Here is a 22,427-nt window from a genome sequence, read left to right as displayed (position 1 = left end):
TCGAAATGAAACCAATCTATAGAGTCACATCTACTGTACTCAAATTTAAAACGAAAACTATAAAAAAAATGTCAAGTGATTTTGTATTTGATTATACAAACATGATCCAAGCAACAATAATATTTATTGTTATTTATTTGTTACGAATTGTTTTTAAGTGTAATTGAGAAATAAACTCTTTTTTAATAAAAAGTCCATGAGAACTTTGCAGGCACTTTTGCAACATTATATTGTATGTTGCTTTCATAACAAAACGCGCTGCCAACTTCCAGTAGGCATTTCTGAATCATCGCAACGAATCAAGCACCATCTCTGCTGCTGTTTGTGTTAGTGAGATCGTAGAAACGTCAGACTCCCGCCTGCTTACTGGCTGCGACGGCTCTGGCGACGGTTTCATCCGCGACGGATTCCAATCGTCGCGTTCGATAAGGGGGAAAACCGTCAATAAAAACAACATAAATTAATTTTTACTGATAGTAACTTTAAATCACAGACAAACAGACGTATCACTTAGAACATTTTGCGATTAAAATTATAGTCACGGACACATATTCGCTCAATGCTAAAAGCACTGAGTTTGGCCGACTATCAACTGGTGGTAGTGGGCAAACGTCAGAATAGAACAAAAACAATGCGAGTGCTACGGATGGTTGGTTAGCCAACTATCAAATTTTCAAATACACCGTTAATTCAGCGTACGATGGGAATTATCAGAGTGTTACGTCTGTTTGTCTGTGTTTAAATTATTATAGAACTATAGGGCACTGCACTGTTTTGAATTTGTATGGGATTTTGACGTTTCTTGGCCTTGTTGTTTACAAAATTTCTGTAAGAGTGAAAGAGAAGGAGATAATTTCATGCACTGCCCTATTGAAAAACAATCGAATCAATTAGTCACTAATAAAGCTAATGTTCATTGTACGAACTATATGGGCTTGATTTCTATTGTTAAAAGTAATAATATATCTGTTCCCGTTTCGTTTACAGCGATGCTTAAACTGCAAATTTTATTTGAAACAAATTATTCAACTTTTTCCCTAATACTAATTTAACTTAAGCTACTCACAATGAAGTGGTTTCCTTCGTCACGACTTCCTTTCTGACTTTTCCAACCTAGTTTGACGAAACTTGGGACCGCTACCCTAGTCTGTGTACGCTATGTTAGAGTTATTTTCTGGGGTCACAAATTCGTACAATTATTACTCATTTGCATACAATTTCTCTATGATTCATCTACTTACATTAGAATCCACTGGCACGGTAAGTATTTTTGGCTATTTTCCTTGTTTCAGGAACCGCCAGGAACCGGTATTTGCACGGCTATAAAAAGGTATAAAGGTACGTAGGGTATCGCGCCACTTGGGCGGTGGTTCTATATTCGTCTGTTTGCCACTATAACTCAGTCAATTTTGAATCAATTGACTTGAAATGTTGTACACGGATAGATACTATACCTATCTCACCACATTCCTATTTCACATTTTTTTCACTGACTATATTTACAGTTTTCCTTCCTTTCCAGGTTCTACTTACGGGTTATCTATCACCGTACACTGCACAACAACACTTATAACTGATTCAAATAATTATCTAAATCTGGAATTGAATAAACGAACTATAATTCAACAAATGCAAAACTGTCGATTTCGATAACTCTTTTGCGATGGCGAAACTACACTTTTCCCCGTTTGTTTATCGCTTGTACTATCTCACATATCATCTCTCATTTTGCCTACCACTACCACCACGGCATAAATATTACACCGTGACTACCACTGTGCGCGAGAACCAATGAGAGTATATTACAGGTGGGGAAGAAGAAGAGATGGCTATGTATTAGTAAGGAAAGAAAAATGTAAACACAAATAGTGACGTCACTATTTGACACGCGTTCTTATGGGAGCTCGCTTTGATTGTAGTAGTGACATGTTTTGCACCAGACACGGATCTCACGCACACGAAGTACACGGGGAAACGAAACTAGCCAAAATTGACATAAAAAGAACTCAAAATTAGGTACTCTTCTATCACTACTGTTTTGGATACTATTTTGTTCTCAGTCTTCAATACTTTTCACTCAAAGCTGAAGTACGTCAAAACTACTCGCTTTTGAGTAAAATGGAACTTGAACGCATCAGCGCTTTTTGTTTTGCTTCCCATTTTCGCAAAGTATACAAAAGGGAGTGTTGATGCAGTACTCAGCATTGGCTGAAAATTTATCACGTACGCCATATTGGATCAAATTGATGCGTGCATTCCGGGTAAGTTATTCAATTTTCTCCTTTTTAACTATGTCCACTGATAACGCCAACTATATTTTTCAGAACACCCGACCGAACCGGCGGCACCGATGGAAACGTGTGCATGGATTTCAGTCGGGAAAATATTGAAACGAACTGCTGAAAATAATCTTTGCTGTTGCCGTCGCTCGTCTTACAACATTTTCAATTGGTAGGTAATAAAATTATGTGCTTCTAACGATGCGTTTCTGACTGCTTGATTTCTTACCAGAACAGCATTCCTGATACCGATTCTGGAAACAAAATATTCACAACAACGGAAGTACCTTGAAGGAGCACCGTGCGAGATCGGAACAATTAAATGTGAAATTTGTGGCAAGTGAAATGTGATTGTATTTATTGAACTGTATTTGGATTCGAAATAAAATGAATAAATTAGTTATTGTATGCATTTCTTATATTGTAAAATGATCGAAAACCCTAACAAAATCATGAAATTTTCATGAAAAAACAGCTTCAGCACAGGACTTGATTTTGAGTAATTTTAAACCAATATTAAGTAGTCCCGAAACACTTAAATTCATCCAAACTTATGTTCTAGTGAAATAACTCAAATTTGAGTTATTTCGAAATAACTCAATTTTGACTGGTTGTACTTAGCTGTCAAGCTGAGTGAAAAAGACCTAATTTTGAGTAGTTTCGTTTCCCCGTGTATTTTCTTCCTCACCTCTATTAGACTCTCATTGCGCGAGAACTGTCATGCTGCGGCTAGACTGGTTTAACTTTAGACCGGCCCAGAAAAGTTATTTTGTTGCGGCGTCGCAACTATATCTACTATGTATGTGTTTTATTGTGAACAATAAAACCAGTCATATGTTAATAATATTTACCATGTAATGAATGGTAATTTTTTATTCGGGTGTGCAGTTCGGCTCGCGAGAATATTAAATATTCTCAATTTAGTTGAAAATCGGAGTTTTCGACTAGCGAAGTTGGATTTTTCTCCAAATCCATGCGTCGGACCTAACTTCGGAAGTGATGCGCTGTAGAGTAAACCTTGTCCGCTATACAGCGCACCACTTCCGAAGTTAGGTCCGACGCACGGATTTGGAGAAAAATCCAACTTCGCTAGTCGAAAATTCCGGGATTCAACTGCACGTACAATATTCAAATTTTGAATGGGTATTTGTAAACTGTAGCGTTTACTTTGAGTAGTTTTGCTTGGTCGAGGTCACATCTGTATAGCCGGGGATTAGCGTGCAAACTCCGACAATATCTCGCACCACAGGCCGATGTCAAACGAAATCAACAAACTCATCCTAGCCATAACCTCAACATAATAATTATTCTGCTTGGCAGAAAAAAGTTTATTCTCCTGTAATCTGGTGTGAAATTCGTAAAGTTCCAAAAAGTCGCTGCTGAACAATACTAATTTTCGTTTAGTTGTGTGATTTTTCCCTCCTGCAACCATGTCCCGTGGAAGTAGCGCCGGTTTCGACCGTCACATTACGATTTTCTCTCCGGAAGGGCGCCTCTATCAAGTTGGTAAGTCAGCCGAATGGATAATATTGTTTGCGTGACGAGGCAAATTGAACTGAAATCGGAATTCCTTTTTCTCCTGGCAGAGTACGCCTTCAAGGCGATCAACCAAGAGGGTCTCACGTCCATCGCCCTCAAGGGAAAGGATGTGGCCGTGGTGGCAACCCAGAAAAAAATCCCCGACAAGCTGATCGATCCGACTACGGTGACCCATCTGTACCGTCTGACCAAGAGCATCGGATGTGTTATGACCGGACGGATCGCCGATTCGAAATCGCAGGTGCAACGAGCCCGCTATGAAGCGGCCAACTGGCGTTACAAGTACGGTTACGACATGCCGGTGGATGTATTGTGCCGGAGGATGGCGGACATTTCGCAGGTGTACACGCAGAACGCCGAAATGAGACCTCTGGGATGCAGTAAGTAATAGTGGACTTTTTCAGTCTCCTTTCTTTGCTTGCACGATTTCAACTGTATGAAATTTGTTAACGGCAAAAATTGTTTGCGAAATCTATAGTTTTGTCTTTTGAAAATTCTTAGAAGATTATTCATATGAAAAACATAAAATTCAAATGCCGTGCCTAATTCTATCTGGCAATCGTAATGCTTAGTAGGTCCTCATATCGACGTTATATCAAATGATGAAACCGTTTTGGTTTGATTGATGTGTAGGTAAATTTGGTAGAATTAAATTGATCGAAACGAATCAACTTTATGTTGACATATTTAGAGATCCTTTGAGATTTGATGTGAGATTTGGGTTTTTTTTGGATGAGATTTTTGATAATTTTTTATTGAAATCCTTCGGGGATTCCTTGATCTGACTTTTTAAGGAAACCCTGAAGTCTGGATGAAATTATTTAATATGACATCAGCAATATTTGATTTTTAATCGCTCAAAACATAATGGGGCACGTTTAGTGAAGTACCTACTAGATTTGAAGTAATGAGCTGAATTTTGCAATAGAATGGTGCACCCACAGTTACCCAAACATTTGCTTATCTATATGGTTTCGAATTATGTACCGTGATTTCGGGTGAAATTGATCAGTGGGGTGAAATTGATCGACGAGAGGTCCATTTTTGTTTGTTAAAAATAACGTTTTAAACTTGAAGCAATTTGTGGAAAATGGCCATCACCTGGCTCAAGGGTTATTGAATGATGAGTTTACATATTTTACGGCCAATTAGTCACATATTTCGGTATGAAATTCAACATTTTTCGAAAATGCGTATTAGGCGATCTTCATAGACACTTTCAAACTTTTGTTACCGTAGTTGTATCGCACATGTAATGAATATTCGAATGAATGTTTGATACTGCCAAGTATTCGCCAAACCCGATTTCATCATCAAAAGTTCTATAAATATTGTAATTTTTGTATAAAATTGTACTTTTTCGGAAGTACACTATTGAAATACATAATTAGTGAGAAAATTGCATACTTTCAGGCGTTTTCTTTTGATTTATTTAACTTTAAACTTATGTAATTTAAAATTTAGTAAACTTGCAGCAGTTTTGCATAGCTTTTCGCATTCTAGGGTAGTTAATTCAGATGGAAAAAATATTTTCAGCACTTACAAAAACATTTCACTGACTGATCAATTTCACCCCGAAAGTAAAATTTTTGATTTTTTATTAAAAATGATATTTATTATAATAAAATGATTTGCTGTAAAAGTTTCAACCTCGTTGACTGATGAAAACCATGGTCGTACTTGTTTTAAAGCATTGAACTTAACCATATCGACAAACATTCAAAAATTAGACGCCAAAAACTGCGAAAAGTGATCAATTTCACCCGAAATCACGGTATGTGATTTACACTGTGTATTTTGGGTATCCTTGCCTTTGGCGTTTTCCAATTGATACCGATCCGGTTTTATTGCTGCTGTTCTTTGTTGTGCTGTGTTTGTAAAGAGTTTAATCTTGCCTAGTTTGGGTAGTGGTTACAGTTAGTATAACTCAGATCAATCTTCTGCATGAAAGAACAGTAACGATCAGGCCTTTGCAGACTTATGCAAAATGGTACAGCCCAACTGGCCTTAATCCAAGAACCTTACTTTCGTAAGGAAAATTTACATCTAGGAAACCGTGTGAATCCGGTGTTTTCTACTTTCAGTAAAAATAAAATGGCAAACTCGCATGTCATGCCTCGAGCCTGTGTGCTTGTCAACACCGCAATCGTTGCTACACTCGTCTCTGAATTATTCACCAGAGATGTATGTGCCGTCACAATTGATGTATCTGTTGGAAACCTTAACAGGAAATACGTCTATTGTTCGGTTTATTTACCGCATGATGAACATCCCCTACGGATGCTTTCAAACAAGTCATCGTATACCTACTGCACTACAAAATGCCTTCCGCTCTTATGGTGATAAGCACCAAGGCGTAGTAGCCGCGATTTAATCTAGGATTTACCAAATCCGAGATTAAATTTAATACCCCGTTCGGTAAGCACCAAAGAGCTTCAAGAGAGGATTTAACAAAGAAAGCACGCAGCCATTTTCTCTCTCGTGATTGTCCAGCTCGCGGAAATGTCAATTTAGTTTGCTTCAGCATCCAATCAGCTGGTGTTTATTTACTCTTTTTTCGTGCAAAAAAATGTTTGTTCCTCCTGCGTGATGGACCATGATCGGTGGACAGGAATTGCGCGATGAGCGTTGGATGCATAACGCAATCCTAAATTACCCAACGAGGATAAGTGGACACTTTCAGACGCCCCACCGCTGTCAAACAGGAAGAGCCGCAGAAACCGCCCGTTGGGTGTGTGCGCAACACATTTCAACCGGGATTCCTCGAAAAGCTCTTTCCCAGATTTTTTTCCATTGCTTCGGTAGATCATGCCTGAAATCTCAACACAAAATTCCTCCTTATTCATCAAGAGATTACGAAATTTGCCGTAAAATATTTTTGTGGAATTTCAACAAAAGTGCCTACAGGAATTGCTCCAGGATTTTCTTTGGAAGTACATAGCACGAAGCGTTCATCCAGGATTATTTTCTTTAAATAGTTCAAGGATTCTTCCAATAATCCTTCGGGGAATTAATTCAAAAATGCTTCCCGCAATTCCTCCAGACATTATTTGAATTTTTTTGCAGAAAATCTTCCGGAAATTAATCCAGAAATTCTCAGGAAATTCCTCCAGAAATTCGTCCGGGATTTCCTCCAAAAAATCCTGAAATTCTTACTGAAAATAATCCATAAATTTCACCGGGAATTCTTCATAAAATTTCTCCAGAAAATTTTCTGGGAATACCTCGAGAAAGTCTTTTAGGAATGGACTACCCGCTTGGCGCACACCCACAGTTGATCAGCAGGAGTAAATCCATTTTATTTTGTATGGTGAAAAGCATCTAAACTTGAAATACTTGAAATAGAAAGCTTTTACTGGAAAAATATTTGGTAGGCTTAATAGTGGTCACCAGTGTGCACAACCACTACCAAATATTTTTTCGAATAATGAATTCCAGTTCGATAAATTTGCTTTTAGATGCTATGCGCCATACAACATTTTTGCGATTTACTTTTAGCGATTTTTCGCGCATAGAAGCTAGCGCCACATTGGTCGATGCGGAGAGTAGAAAAACAGCCGATGTAGTTAATTCATTCCTCGCGAATTTCTCAGAATATTCGTCCACAAATTTCCCAGGGAGTTTTTCCAGAAATACCTATGAGAAAACCTACAGAAAATCCTCCGCGAGGTGCTCCGGAATCCAATCCACGTATTCTTCCAGAATTTCTTCTGGAAATTATTCGAGAAATTTCAATGGCAATTTGTCCAGAAATCGCTTGGAGAACTTCTCAATAAATTCCGAGAAATCTTCGGGAATTCCTCCAGGAATTTCTTCGAGAATACATAAAGCAAATATTTCTGGAATTCCTGCAGCAATTTCTTCAGGAATTGCTTCGGGGATTCCCCCAGGAATTCTTTCGGGGATTCTTCCAGGAATTCTTTCGGGGATTCCTCCAGGATTTCTTTTGGAAATTCCTCCAGGAATTCTTTCGGGATTTTCTCCGCGAATTTCGGGAATTCCTTCAGGAATTTCTTAGGAAATTCCTCCAAAAATTAATCCGGGGTTTCCTCCAGCAATACCTTCGGGAATATTCTTCTAGGAATTCTTCCAGGGATTCTTCTAGGAATTCTTCCGGTGATTTCTCCTGGAATTCCTTCGGGGATTTCTTCAATGAAATTCCTCCAAGAATTTATTCGGACATTCCTCCAGGAGTTTCTTTGGGGATTCCTCCAGGATTTTCTTCGGGAATTTCTCCAGCAATTTTTTTGGAACTTTTTTTATTAATTGCTTCGGGAACTCCTCCAAGAATTTCCTTGAAAATTTCACCAAGAAATGCTTCGGGATTTACTCCAGAAATTCTTCCGGGGATTTCTCCATGAATTCCTCAATGAATTTCTTTGAAACTTTCTCCAGGAGTTGCTTCGGGGATTCCTCCAGGAATTTGTTCAGGAATTTCTTCGGGAAATTCTCCGGTGATTTCTCCAGGAATTCTTTTGGGGATCACTCCAAGAATTTCTTTGGAAATTCCTCCAGGAATTTCTTCGGGAATTCGTTCAGGAATTTCTTTGGGACTTTCTCCAGTAATTTCTTCGGAAGTTTCTCCATTAATTTCTTAGAAAATGACACCACGAATTACCTTGGGAATTCCTCCAGCAATTGCTTAGTGGATTTCTCCAGGATTTTATTCAGGAATATTTCTCCATGAATTTCTTCTGGTATTCCTCCAGGACTTCCCTCGGGGATACCTCCAGGATTTTTTTTTTGGGAATTCCTTCAGGAATTTATTCGGAAATTGCTCCAGTAATTTCGGAAATTCCTCCAGGAATTTCTTTGGAAATTTCTCCAGAAATTGTTCCGGGGTTTTCTCTAGAAATTCCTTCGGGGATTCTTCCAGGGATTCCTTCTGGGATTCTTCCAGGAATTCCTTCAGGAATTTCTTCAAGAATTTCTTCGGATATTCCTACAGGTATTTCTTCGGGAATTCCTTTAGGAATTTCTAAGGAAATTACCCTATAAATTTCTTCGGGAATTCCTCCAGGAATTTCTTCGATGATATTCTTCCAGGAATTCCTTCGCGGATTTCTCCCGGAATTTCCTTGGAATTTCATCCAGGAATAGCTACGGGAATTTCTCCAAGAATTGTTTCGGGGATTCCTCCAAGAATTTCTTCGGACATTCCTCCAAGAATTGCCTAGGGGGATTTCCTCCAATAATTTGTTTGGGGATTCCTCAGGGATTTTCTTCGGGAATTCCTTCAGCAATTCTTCGGAAATTTCTTCAGGAATTAATCCGGGGATTCTTCCAGGAATTCCTCCAAGAATTTCTTCGGAAATTCCTCCAGAAATTTCTTCGGGAATTCCTCCAGGAGCTCCTTCGGGTATTCGGCCAGAATTTTTTTTTCGAAATTACTCCAGAAATTTCCTCGGGAATATCTCCAGAAATTTCTTTGGAAATTTCTCCATGAATTTCTTCGGATATTCCTACAGGAATTTCCATAGGAATTTCTCCAAGATTTTTTTCCGGAAATTCCTCCAGAAATTTCTTTGGGAATTTCTCCAGCAATTTCATCGGAAATTCCCAGAGAAATTTCTTGAAATATTTTTAGAATTGCCAGAGAAATTTCTTGAAATATTTTTTGAAAAATTTCTGATCGAATTTCTGGAAGAATTTCTGAAGAAATACCCGGAAAAATTGTGGAGGAATTCCCGAAGAAATTTCTGAAGAAGAAGAAGATTTTCTGGAGGAATTCCCGAAAGAATTTCTAGAGGAATTTCCGAAGGAATTTCTGGAGAAATCCCCGAAGAATTCCTGGAAGATTTCTCGAAGCAATTCCTGGAGGAATTCCCGAAGAATTCCAGGTGGAATTCCTGAAGAAATTCCTGGAGGAATTTCCGAAAACAAATCCTGGAGGAATTTCCAAAGAAGTTCTTGGAGGAATTTCCGAAGAAGTTCTTGGAGGAATTTCCGAATAAATTCTTGGAGGATTGTTTGCAGAAATTCCTGGAGGAATCCCTGAAGAAATTCCTGGTGGGATCCCCGAAAGAATTTGTGGATGAATCCCCGAAGAAATTCTTGGAGGAATCCCTGAAGGTAATCCTGGAGGAATCTACGAAGAAATTTCTGGAGGAATCTTCAAAGAAATTTCTGGAGAAATCCTCGGCGGTACCCGTGCAAAATCCGTAGCGGGAATTCTTTAAAAAAAATCGTGAAATAATTCCTGGAGGAATTAACGAAAGAATTCCTGAAGGAATCCCCGAAGGAATTCTTCTTGGAATCCCCGATGGAGTTCCTGAAGGAATCCCCAATGGAATTCCCAAAGGAATTACCGAAAAAAAAATCATGGAAGAGTTTCCAAAAGAATTTCTAAAGGATGCACGGGACGAATTTCTGGAGGAATTTCTTGGGGAATTCCTGAGAGAATTCACGGAGGAATTCTTGGGGAATTCTCGGAGAAATCTATGGGGGAATTCCCGGAGGAATCCCTGAAAAATTTCCCGGATGAACCTCTGTCAGAATTACCGGAGGAATCCCCGAAGGAATCAATAGTTGTTCTCGTTGGAATCATCAAAGAAATGTTTGGAGGAATTCCCGAAAAAAATACTGGAAGAATCCCCAATAGAAAACCCTGAGGAATCCCTTGGGAAATTTGCGGAGAAATTCCAGGGGCAATTTGTGGAGGAATTCTTGGGGAAATTCGCAAAGGAATCCCTGGGTGACATCTCTGTTGGAATTTCTAGAGGAATACCAGAGGAAATTCACGGGAGAATACCTAAGCTAATCATACTTGTCACACTTGTCATCATTCTTTTGGGGATTCCTCCAGGAATTCTGTCGAGGATTTCGCCAAGCATTCCTTCGAGGGTTCCTCCAAAAATTTCTTTGAGAACTCATCCAGGAATTCCTTTGTAGATTTCTAAAGTTAATTCCTCCAAGAATTCCTTCGGCAACTGCTCCAGGATTTCCTTCGAGGTTCCTCCAGGATTTCATTCGAAGATTCTTCGTAGAATTACTTCGGGGATTCTTCCATGAATTATTTCGGCAACTCCAGGAATTCCTTAGAGGATTCCTCCAGGAATTTCTTTGGGGATTCTTCCAAGAACTCTCTCTCTCTCTTCTTGGCGTAACGTCCTCATTGGGACAAAGCCTGCTTCTCAGCTTAGTGTTCTATGAGCACTTCCACAGTTATTAACTGAGAGCTTCCTCTGCCAATGACCATTTTGCATGCGTATATCGTGTGGCAGGCACGAAGATACTCTATGCCCAAGGAAGTCAAGGAAATTTCCTTTACGAAAAGATCCTGGACCGACCGGGAATCGAACCCGTCACCCTCAGCATGGTCATGCTGAATACCCGTGCGTTTACCGCCTCGGCTATATGGGCCCTTTTTCTTCCAAGAACTACTTTGGGGATTTCATCAGGAATTCCTTCGGGGATTCCTGCAGAAATCCCTTCGGGGATTCCTGCAGAAATTCCTTCGGCTATTCCTCCACGAAATCCTGCGGGGATTATCCCGGCAATTCCTTCGGGGATTCCTCCAGGAATTACTTCGTGGATTTCTCCAAGAATTCCTTCGGGAATCTCTCCAGGAATTCATGCAAGAATTTCTTCGGAGATTCTCCGAGAAATTACTTCCGGAACTCCTCCAGCAATTATTTTAAAGATTCCTTCATGAATCCCTTCAGGGCTTCCTCCAGGAATTCCTTCGGGGATTCCTCCAGGAATTCCTTCGGGGATTGCTCCAGGAATATCTTCAGGGATTCTTCCAAGAACTTCTTCGGGGATTTCTTTAGAAATTCTTTCGGGGAATCCACCAGGAAGTCCTTCGGGTATTCATCCTGAAATTCTTTCTTGGATGGGAGGAATACCTGGAGGGAATTCGAGAAAACCCCGAATGAATTTCAAGAAAAATCTCCACATGAACAACTGGAAGAATTCCCGAACAATTTCCTGGAGGAATCCTCGAAGGCATTTCTGGCGGAATTCCCAAAGGAACAACTGGAGCAACTCCTGAAAGAAATTTATGAAACCCTTTTTAAGGAATCCTCAAAAGAATAGTAAAAGGAATCCCCTAGAAAATACTGGAGGAATTCCCAAAAGAATTCCTGGAGAAATCACCGAAGGAATTCCTGGGGAAAACTGTGAAGAATTCCTGGAGAAATCTCAAAAAAAAACCCTCGAAAAATTCCCGAAGGGATTCCAGGACAAATCCTTAAAGGAATTCCTGGTGGAATCCTTGAAAAAATCTCCATAGGAATTTCAGAAAAAAATATTTCCTGAAGAAATCTTCGAAAGAAGCCCAGGAACAACTTTGAGAGGATATTGCGATAGAAATCCTGTGGAAATCCTCACATGAATTCCCCGCAAGAATTGCTTGAGAAGTTGCTGAAGGAATTTCTGGAAACAACCACTGAATCAGTTCAAGATCGCATCTCGAAGTGAACAGACGCTTTTGTTCTGCTGTCGAATTGTTTTCGGTTTTTGTTTCGCAGTACACAGTACAATATGTCGAGCACAGTTGCAGTGGATAAAACGTTGGCATTTCTTTTTCCAAGAGATGCCGCACAACCTACTGTAGCTGATATGGCCCGTTTCATCAAGGCGCTGAAAGGAGAACCTACGTCGATGGAAACGGCGTACAAAATCTCCGAGGAGAAGTCGGTGTTCATTCGCTTCCGAAGCCAGGAAGCAATGAATTTTGTGTATGCGAACAACAGTAAATCTTTGCCCTTCCGATATACCGATGGAAACGAGGTGGCGGTTACTATGTCAGTTGCAGGTAACACCCGGTATGTGCGCATTTTTGACCTGCCGCCAGAAATACCGGATGCCGATCTGGTGTCCGTGATGGCTAAGTATGGAACTGTCAAACGTACCATTCGCGAGAAGTTTCCGGCGGAGTACCAACTCAACATGTACACCGGAATTCGTGGAGTTTACATAGACGTAAAGAAAGAAATCCCGGAGATTGTGTATTTTCGCAATCGGAAAGGAAGATTGTATTACGACGGATTAATACAAAAGTGTTTCAACTGTAATTCGGACACTCACTTCAAGAAGGCTTGTCCGGTTCTCTGCGAGCAACAGAAGGAAGATGCACAGCGGCCAGTATCGCACGTGGTCAACGAATTTGAAGAGAAAACAAAGGAGCAAATCGATGATATTGTGGATGGATCATTATCGAATAATGAAGTACACACCAAAAAACAAGCGAAAACAAAGAAAAAAGAGACAAAGCGTCAACGTTCGTTCGAATCTAATCCAGATTCTGATTCAGTGTTAAATCAGCAGACACACAAGAAGCAGAACAAAGCCGACCCGCTCTCGAGCGACAGTGATAATAGTTTGACCACTGTTTCTGACGCGACGGTCAACAGGAGAAGGTACCGAATAGCTACGTACGAATGGATCGACGACCAAAGTGAACGACAACAATTGATTGAAGAGGACAAACAAAAAATAGCTGAAACTATCGGAATCCCGTTGGATCAGTTGACTTTCTATCATAGTTGATTTTTTTTGTAGATTTATTTTTTTTTCTATGTTTGTAGAATTAGATTTTATGATATTATGATATTTAAATATTATTGTAAACTATTGAATTCGGCTCCGTAAAGTGCACCGCACAATTAAGCCTTTTAAATAAACGATTTGAAAAAAAAAAAACCACTGAATCCTGGACAAACCCCCCAAAAAATGCCTGGAGGAATCTTTGCAGAATCCCCGAAGGGATTCCTGAAAAATCTCCGAATTCCTGAAGGAATCTTTGAAAGAATCCCGGAAGTGGCTTCGTGGTCGTGTGGCTAGTGTCACCAAGCATTTAGTCGCATCGTACTAGGAGCGCGGGTTCGATTCCCGCCGCAGCTGTCAGGAAAAGTTTTCGGCTGTGCCACTGGGCGTTGCATGCTAGTCCGTTGTCTAGTGTCGTGCTTCCTTCAAAGAGCGAATAGCTCACTGGAAGTACTAAACGTGTCCGTGTTTTTAAGAATTTGTGAAGGAATTCCTAGTGCCAGAGGGATTCGCGGAGGAATCCTCGAAGGAATTCCTGGAAGAATTCTCGAAAAAAAAAACTGGAGAAATCACCGAAAAAAATCCTTGAGAAATCGCGGAAGGAATTTCTGAAGAAATCCCCTGAGGAATTTCTGGAGGCATTCCCGGAGAAATGGCTGGAGAAATCCCTGAGGAATTCCTGGGAAAATCCCAGAAGGAATTCCTGCAGAATTGTCTGAAGAAATTCCTGAAGGAATCCCCAAAGGAATTTCTGGAGAAATTTCGAAGGAATACCTCAAGGAATCCTTGAAGAATCTTCGGAGGAATTCCTGGAGGAATTTTCGAAAGAATTCCATGAGAAATCCCGGAGGAATTTCTGGAGGCATCTCCGATTGAATCTTTGGAAGAATTCCTTCAGCAATACCCAAAAAAATATATTAAAAAAATAATTCCCAGTCAGTATGAATTATGAATCTCTGCCTAAACTATGAAGGAATTCTGGGATGAATATGTATATTCCTGTATAAACTCGTTAAGGCAGCTTATAAGGGGATCCTTAGATAAACCATTACTAGATCCTTTGGGAGTTCACAAAGATATAACAATTATTTTTGAGGTGAACGCGGGCGTGGGGCGCAAATCTGGTACATATTCAATTCAAACTGCTGTCGATTTACCAGGTGCCTGGCCAGCAACCAATCCCCCGATTATGCCTTCGAAAACATCACTGATCGTACTGCAATCCACGACGTTCGTTCCCGTAGCTAACATTGAAACCAACGGGATCTCTGACGACGTTTTCAATCACATGTGAGGAGAAAACTTTGTAGCCACTGCCTTTCAAATCTCCTCTGCACATCCAACGGGAAAGAAAATTCCCGGTTGAATCGCTAATCACGGCGTACGTCCAAGTCCATCCTCAGGAATATTTGAAGGGTATTTTCCGAAAGCATCGGTCGGCAGCACAGACTTGTTGTTTTTTAATTTGTTTTGTTTTTCTTTGACGTTTCTACGTGATGGCGTAGCATGCGGTGCCAATTTATTTCCGCACGCAGCCAGTTCTTGTAAATCCGAGATTTAATTTTAGTGCGCCGAAATCGGCGTACCGTCGATGGGGGTGACAATGGGTCTGGGGGGTGAGATTGGGTCAAAACGGAGAAACATAAAATTTGAAATAGCTCATCAACTATCGCTAATTTATATTGAAAACTTTATATTATTTCAAAGAGGAGATGTTTTTACACGTCATGATGCAGAATAAGATGTTTAGCAATAATCGTTTTTTGTTAAATCTGTGGCTAAACTTATACGATGAAACTACTAGTAAATCACTCTGAAAAAATTTCTCCTTCGTAATGTTTAACACAAGTGCCTAACCATATATTTTCTTATAAGTGATTAGCTGTAGGTATTACCTGGTTGATGAAAAGAAAAAAGAGGGATGTCATTGCTCTTTTTATTTAAAAATTCAATATTTTTGACCCTATGTCTAAATATGAGGAATGGGGGTGAGATTGGGTCAAGCAAGTTATCGAGTGCACATAACTTTACTAAAAATTCAACTTGTTATCCAGTCCCCATTTGCCGTTAGAGTGGTGCCATGTTTACCGTATCTTCATAAAAGCACGCTTTCTTTCGAAAATATGTCGAGAAGTGTCAAACGAGTGTGTTAATACGATTAGCGCCAAAAATCATATATAGCAATACACCCATGTATTTGGACAGCTCCTCTAATCATCAGCTAATCTTCAGAGTACTGTTTCATCGTAAGCTCACAAAATAGACTTAATAGCGTTCCTCTATCTCGAGATGGAGTGATTTGCTTTAGCAATATAGAGGCCACTGATCATGTACATAAGAGTTTATAACGGAGGGTTTGGTTAAATATTTCTTATGCAGTATACTAAAACTATCATGTTTTTTTTACAATCAATCTTTCAATGCGCCCTCCCTCATTGTAATCCCCCCTCCTCTCATGAAGGTTGAAACTCTAAGTGAGGATGATTATGATGGCTAAAAATGGCGATACAGCATACAAACGTTATTTTATCAAATTTCAACCATTTTTTCGGCTGTATTAGGCCTTACAGGTGGATTAATCATCTTTTAATATTACCTAAATATTTATTCGCTATGATGACATTGTGTTTTAAGTAGGTTTACTAGATATGATCAATAAAATTAACTTATATTCTCAGTTAGGCGATTTCGAATACTTTGACCCATTCTCACCCCCTCTAAGGGGTGAGATTGGGTCAATTTTCAATCATTTGTAGTTTAGTAAGAAATTCATATAACGTGATACTTTCTTGCTAAACTATCATTACCACATAGAAGAGTATACATACCAAATAAAAAGTTATTCCGACTTCATTTTTATTTGTTATTTAACAAACAATCTTTGAGTATCATTTTTTGACCCATTCTCACCCCCAACGACGGTACTAAAGATAAATCTCAGATTAAAATCAAGGATAATACCGTTTGGTACTTAAGAAAATCGTGGATAATACGTGATTGGCGTCTAGTACGCTGTGGAGCTTACCGCCATTAGAGTTTTTTCTGAATTTATCCTAGACTTCTTCCTACGATTCTCCTACAGATTTTCTCCGGATTATTCCCAGAGTTCTTCCCGGAAACCCTACCGGATGTGCCGATGCTTTTTTGAATTTCTTTAATAGTTGCTCACAGAGTTCGTGTTCTTGTTTTTTTTTTTCAAGAGTTATCGTTAAAGGATTTACGGTATCTGCAATTACTGATGAGACTCCTAAATGGCCTCTTTCTAATTTTCAAGTGTTTGAAGACATGCTACACCAGCGCAATCATCCGCCATTGCTTTGCTGCTAAATCTCAGATTCTACTATGTAAGGTACCCCGGGGCAAGTAAGACCTAAAAAAAGGCTAGTTTGGTTTTGTCATGCCAAAAATTTCTAAACATAGTTATTTTTATAATTCCAATGGTTCTAAAAGACATTGTTGGTATATTTCTCCTTAATAACGGGCATTAAAACTGTTTCAATAATTTTACATTCTATATATTATGCTTATAATGAAAAGTGGAGCAAATCTTAATTTACTCCGTATCACGGGGCAAGTGGGACTCATTCGGATTTTTTGTACAAATGGCTTAATAAAAGTGCTGCATACATGTAAGGTTGCATCAATTATAAATAGCTTATACGAATAACTATGTTTAGCGATCTATGTTGGAAGTGATTTGTGTTATCGTGCATAAATTACGTAACATACAAAATAACGAATCACTGAGAAAAAAGTTAATTTAACCATAGCATCTTGTGCAAAACTAATTGATTTTTTATACAAAAAGTGCCATAAAATTAAATGCTGGAAGATTTCCAAACTTGCTTTTCATATTACGTAGTTGATGAACCTCGTCAAAAGATTTTTCAAGATTTATAGATGTTGTTTTCCCTAACATAATTTTCCAATCATTAAATAAAGATTTTTAAATCGTGAACTTTGAATAAGTCGATTTCCAATTTTTTCATACTTTATGGCAGGTTCCTTAACACTCAGAAAAACTCATTCTGCAATGAAAAACGAAAAAACATAGAATTTGCTTAGATAAAAATATGAAAAATAAATGGTTTCGAGAAAAAATATGTTCTACCCAAGACTTTACAATTTTAAACAATATGTAGCTTCATCATCAGAATAGAAGTATTTAAGTATAATTCAACGATTGATTACTTAGGGCATCGATTTTTACTTCACTTTTGTGTGAATTTCGACTTATACTGAAGACAGCGAGATCAATCTATGAAATTGTGTTTATTTACTCTCATAGGTCTCACTTGCCCCAGATGCTGAAATGCACTCGGCCAAGTGGGAGCAGTTAACTAAAGGTAATAAATGAATATAAATTACACCTTTTTCGTTTAAAATAGTTTGCAAGCACTCCGAACATTATCCTGAAACCGAAAAAGTTTGACTTTATTTGATATTCTATATTTAAACGACGAATATAGTAGAGTGCGTCAATCTTACTAAGTGAATTGAAAATTACATATAAACAACAATTACATATATGGTCTCTTTATGGTGAGAACAATAAAAAATTTTGAATTCAAAGTATCCGTTGGTGTCATACCTATGTTTTCCATGAAGAATGTTTGCCTTAAAAATAAAAAATAGTTAAAATTATAGCCGTAGGTCCCACTTGCCCCGGATTCTCACTTGCCCCGGGGTACCTTATGATAGAGATTTTCGAATAATTATAACATTGCAGAACGCCATTGATGTACAAACAGCAGTGCGTAATTGATCAATCGTTTTATGAACGGAGTACACAGCGCCCCCCTCCCATACGGATCGGACATTTGTGCCGTAGCTGTAGGTTCTAGAAGGCTATACCAACGGTATTAGAAACTCACTTTTTATTATGTCCAGAGTTCGTAACATCGTTGTACTCCGTCCGGTAGACGTACACTCCCGTGCAAAAGTTTGGGGTCACCCCCTCAAAAACATGGAAATGTTTTTCGGTCATATCTCAGTCATCTTTCATTTAATCCACTCGTTCTTAGACTCTTTCGAAAGATAAAGAGTTAGATTTGATTCGTAGGTACTTTTTACAAATTTCATATGAAATTTTTAGTATGAAAAGTTTACCTAAACTTACATGTTTTTCCTAAATCTGTACGAAATATTGTTTTCCGTGTAGTTCAAAATTGGGTCGACCAAATTTCAAAATTAAAGTTGCATTAGAACCCTATTTCTATCCTCTTTGAGAGCCATTCATTAGATTTCAGCGGAAAATTTCATAACATAATTTAAATGATCGAGTTAGGTTTACAAGTCACCGTGCAAAAGTTTGGGGTCACCCCTTAGTATGCTGCATCGTGCAAAAGTTTGGGGTCACCTTCCAAATGAAGTCTGAGTCGGATTTTTATTCAAATCGTCATTGTTTTTGGTGCAACTCCAATTCCTTCTTTGATATTTGTATGGCAAGACACAAAAATGGTTATGAAATGTTCATAAACTAAGTTCTAGACTAATTTAAGGTAGAAACGGTATATAAAATCCATATTAAATCAGCTAAGTTCGTTATATAAAGTGCGAAAGAGGATAGAAGTGAGATAAAAATGACTAATTCGTGAGCTCTACCCTATATAACAGTAAGTGTTAAAACCACAAATATACCATTACCCCAAAATCCATAACAACGAATGACATGTCTCGGAATGTACTATTACATTCGAGATTTTGGGTTTTGGTGCAAAGCAAAGGGATAATTTTTTGATATGGCATATTTATTAAAATAAAATATGTAACATTGCTGAAACTTATGGATTTTAGGGTAATGGTATGTTTGTGGTTATAACACTTACAGTTATATAGGGTAGAATTCACGAATTAGTCATTTTTATCTCACTTTCATCCTCTTTTGCACTTTATATAACGAACTTAGCTGGTTTAGTATGGATTTTATATACCGTTTTCTACCTTAAATTAGTCTAGAGCTTAGTTTATGAACATTTCATAACCATTTTTGTGTCTTGCCATTCAAATATCAAAGAAGGAATTGGAGTTGCATCAAAAATAATGACGATTTGAATAAAAATCCGACTCAGACTTCATTTGGAAGGTGACCCTAAACTTTTGCACGATGCAGCATACTAAGGGGTGACCCCAAACTTTTGCACGGTGACTTGTAAACCTAACTCGATCATTTAAATTATTTTATGAATTTTTTCGCTTAAATCTAATGAATGGCTCTCAAAGAGGATAGAAATAGGGTTCTAATGCAACTTTAATTTTGAAATTTGGTCGACCCAATTTTGAACTACACGGAAAACAATATTTCGTACAGATTTAGGAAAAACATGTAAGTTTAGGTAAACTTTTCATACTAAAAATTTCATATGAAATTTGTAAAAAGTACCTACGAATCAAATCTAACTCTTTATCTTTCGAAAGAGTCTAAGAACGAGTGGATTAAATGAAAGATGACTGAGATATGACCGAAAAACATTTCCATGTTTTTGAGGGGGTGACCCCAAACTTTTGCACGGGAGTGTATCGCTCAGCGGGGGTTAAAGCGCAGATTGGCCAGATCGGGGCCAGAGGGTACGTTGAGATTACAGAATTACAAAAGAAAGCTTGTATGGCCTTCGGACAATGTCGGCGAACCTTTGGTAAAGCTTGGAGTCTAAAGCCCAAGTACATCAAATGGATTTACATAAATGTTGTTCGACCAATATTGGCCTATGGATGTCCAAACAATATTGGCCTATGGAACGCAAACAACACTTTGAAGTCAGCTGGCTGTAAAAGGTTCCAACCTGTAACAAATCCAATAATACCTTTATTAGGATTTGCAACGATCATCAAAACCTTCTCAAATCCAACCGACTTGGAACTATTGCTTTGGAATAGACTCTACTGAGTCCCGGCGGTTCCTCCGTGTTTATCGAACATGTCTGATGCGATCAGCCGTACTCCATCTGCAGCAGCTGGTTCGTGATGAACCGTTGGAGGCGCATTAAAGTGTTAAAAGGTGATATGTTTCACTAAAGAACACTTATTACAATAATCAAAATGAAACTCCTTCACTTTAATACCGTCAACCCCTGCAAACTTGGCCAGGGGAGAAATCTTGAGAGGGACTTCGAACGAAATCCTGAGAACCTTGTGGAAAAAAAGTTCTGGGAGAAATACCGGGAGAAGTCAATGGCAAAATTCGACCAGAAAATCCAAGAGAAAAATCGCATTCTTTTTTGTGATCTTCCATCAGTTGTTGCTACCAGCCCTTTTGGCAAGTGTGCCCTCATTTCCAAAACCAACTTATGCTATCTTCAATAATTGCATTTTCGCTTCCATTTCCAGGTATGGTTCTGATTGCTTTTGACGATGAAAACGGCCCATGTGTGTACAAAACGGATCCGGCCGGGTACTACTGTGGATATCGGGCGATCTCCGTCGGCGTCAAGCAGACCGAGGCCAACAGCTATCTGGAGAAGAAGCTAAAAAAGAAGACCGACTTCAACGAGAAGGAAGCCATCCAGATGGCTATCACCTGCCTGTCCACTGTTCTAGCCGTAGATTTCAAACCGTCGGAGATCGAGCTGGGCGTAGTCAGTAAGGATAATCCCGAGTTCCGGACCCTCACCGAGGACGAAATTGAAGTGCACCTGAACGCAATCGCCGAGAGGGAATAAAATCATACACATTTTTTCAATTATTCAGTTTATTCACCAATTCTAATGGGATGGAAATACAAACTTATAAAAATTATATCGAGTTAAGCGTTAATTTAAGAAAGAACGTCCGGAATCACTTGCCGGCAGCGGTAGCCTGTGGGTTCCGCAGCACCAGTATCACCGAATCCCCTCGCAAAAACATCTTCGAAATAAATCGATCCTTGTTGACCGGTTTGACCTTCTTCTTGCCTTTACCGGTTCGTGGAACTTCCGTCCACATCTCTTTCACGTTCTCCAGAACCATGTTGCAGTGCCGGTCGAAGGCCTTGACCCGACCAAGCAGCTTCTTGTTGTTTCGGCAGTTTATGAGGACCTGAGTGTTATTTTTGACCGACTGGGTCAACACAGACAGCGGACCGGTGTTGAACTCTTCCTCCTCTTGGCGAGCAAGCTCCTCCGGGGTCAGCTCGGATTTCGGTTTTGCAAGAGCCCTGCAAGGAACGGAAGTTGGGTTAGATTCTGCTTGCGTCTGCTTTGACTCATGTTTCTCACTTACATTGTTTGAATGTGACGCAAATTATGCTTTTCTGATATTAAAGCCTTTCGATTTGCTTAAATTACACCGATATCAAAGCAGTTTGGCAGTATTTCACTGGATTTTTTCACAAATTATTCGATCTTGTAGATTAGAATTTAGAATGAATATGAACGACGCTAGAAATCGTCTCGGACGAACAATTGTTTTGCTTTTTGACAGACGCACGCAAATGACAGCCGGCGCGAGAAGCAATCTTGTCGGACTAAATAATCTTCTTTATCGATAACAGAAAACGAGGGGTACGACGAACGCAAAAAAGTTGTTGCAAACAAAGGTCCACACGGAAAAAAAGATTACCTAAAAAATAAGTTTAAAAACGCAATAATAAGTAAACCGCTTAAACTTTTTACCCAGCAGTGGGTTGTTTTCTTGCTCTCCCCCTCGCAATGTTGTTAAAAACAAAGCGAGAAGCAGCTACCTAGCCTAGGTTTTTTGCCGTTTACCCAAAAGTGGGTTTATTTCAATCCACTAGGGTACTTTGATAGTCAACGCTGGGTAGAAAGAACTTTGCGATGGGTTGCAATTCTCTGCCGGGAACAACGGAAACAACTCGGAGCTTTGATGCGGTGTAGCCAAAATTTGGGTTCTCGCACTGAAGAGCCGATATGAGTGAAAAGAACCTATATTTGGGTTGATTTCTGGTTCCGTGCAGATATGAGTAAACTTTAACCAAAATAGCCAAAGAGGACATACACTTAATTTTGAATGAGAACAACTTTTTGGAAAAAATATAGTCTTGGGAAAAGTTTCATCACTCGGAGCGGAAATCGAACACCATGGCATAGTACCCCGAATAAAAATACAGTAGAAAAACCGAACGTTGTATTGTAACAGTACTATTCAGAACCATGTTTTTACAATAGACACCACTGTAAAAATAAA

General features: G+C 39.0%; 2 protein-coding genes across 2 annotated transcripts; one reads left to right on the top strand and one right to left on the bottom strand.

Annotated features, from left to right (window-relative positions):
- Nucleotides 1-3,569: 3,569 nt before the first annotated feature.
- Nucleotides 3,570-21,041, top strand: LOC109425384 (proteasome subunit alpha type-6). The gene is made up of 3 exons (XM_019700637.3): nucleotides 3,570-3,785; nucleotides 3,866-4,198; nucleotides 20,634-21,041. Exons 1-3 carry the CDS (start codon nucleotides 3,710-3,712, stop codon nucleotides 20,963-20,965), a joined length of 741 nt encoding a protein of 246 aa, XP_019556182.1. The 5' UTR covers nucleotides 3,570-3,709; the 3' UTR covers nucleotides 20,966-21,041.
- Nucleotides 20,664-21,678, bottom strand: LOC109399958 (probable small nuclear ribonucleoprotein Sm D2). Its single transcript, XM_019672426.3, has 2 exons — nucleotides 21,504-21,678; nucleotides 20,664-21,438 (listed from the first exon to the last, which is right to left on the bottom strand). Coding segments are annotated over exons 1-2 (360 nt in total). The 5' UTR covers nucleotides 21,506-21,678; the 3' UTR covers nucleotides 20,664-21,080.
- Nucleotides 21,679-22,427: the final 749 nt, after the last annotated feature.

The sequence above is a fragment of the Aedes albopictus genome, chromosome 1, assembly GCF_035046485.1.
Source record: "Aedes albopictus strain Foshan chromosome 1, AalbF5, whole genome shotgun sequence".
Classification (NCBI taxonomy): domain Eukaryota; kingdom Metazoa; phylum Arthropoda; class Insecta; order Diptera; family Culicidae; genus Aedes; species Aedes albopictus.
The sequence above is the reverse complement of the archived record's forward strand: the minus strand, read 5'-3'. Positions and strand labels throughout refer to the sequence as shown.

Excerpts from the sequence above, each read along its gene's own strand:
- LOC109425384 (XM_019700637.3), top strand. The coding sequence starts at position 3,710 with ATGTCCCGTGGAAGTAGCGCCGGTTTCGACCGTCACATTACGATTTTC. Across the intron at positions 3,786-3,865 it reads AGGGCGCCTCTATCAAGTTG|AGTACGCCTTCAAGGCGATC; the intron begins GTAAGTCAGCCG and ends TTCTCCTGGCAG. Across the intron at positions 4,199-20,633 it reads AATGAGACCTCTGGGATGCA|GTATGGTTCTGATTGCTTTT; the intron begins GTAAGTAATAGT and ends TTCCATTTCCAG.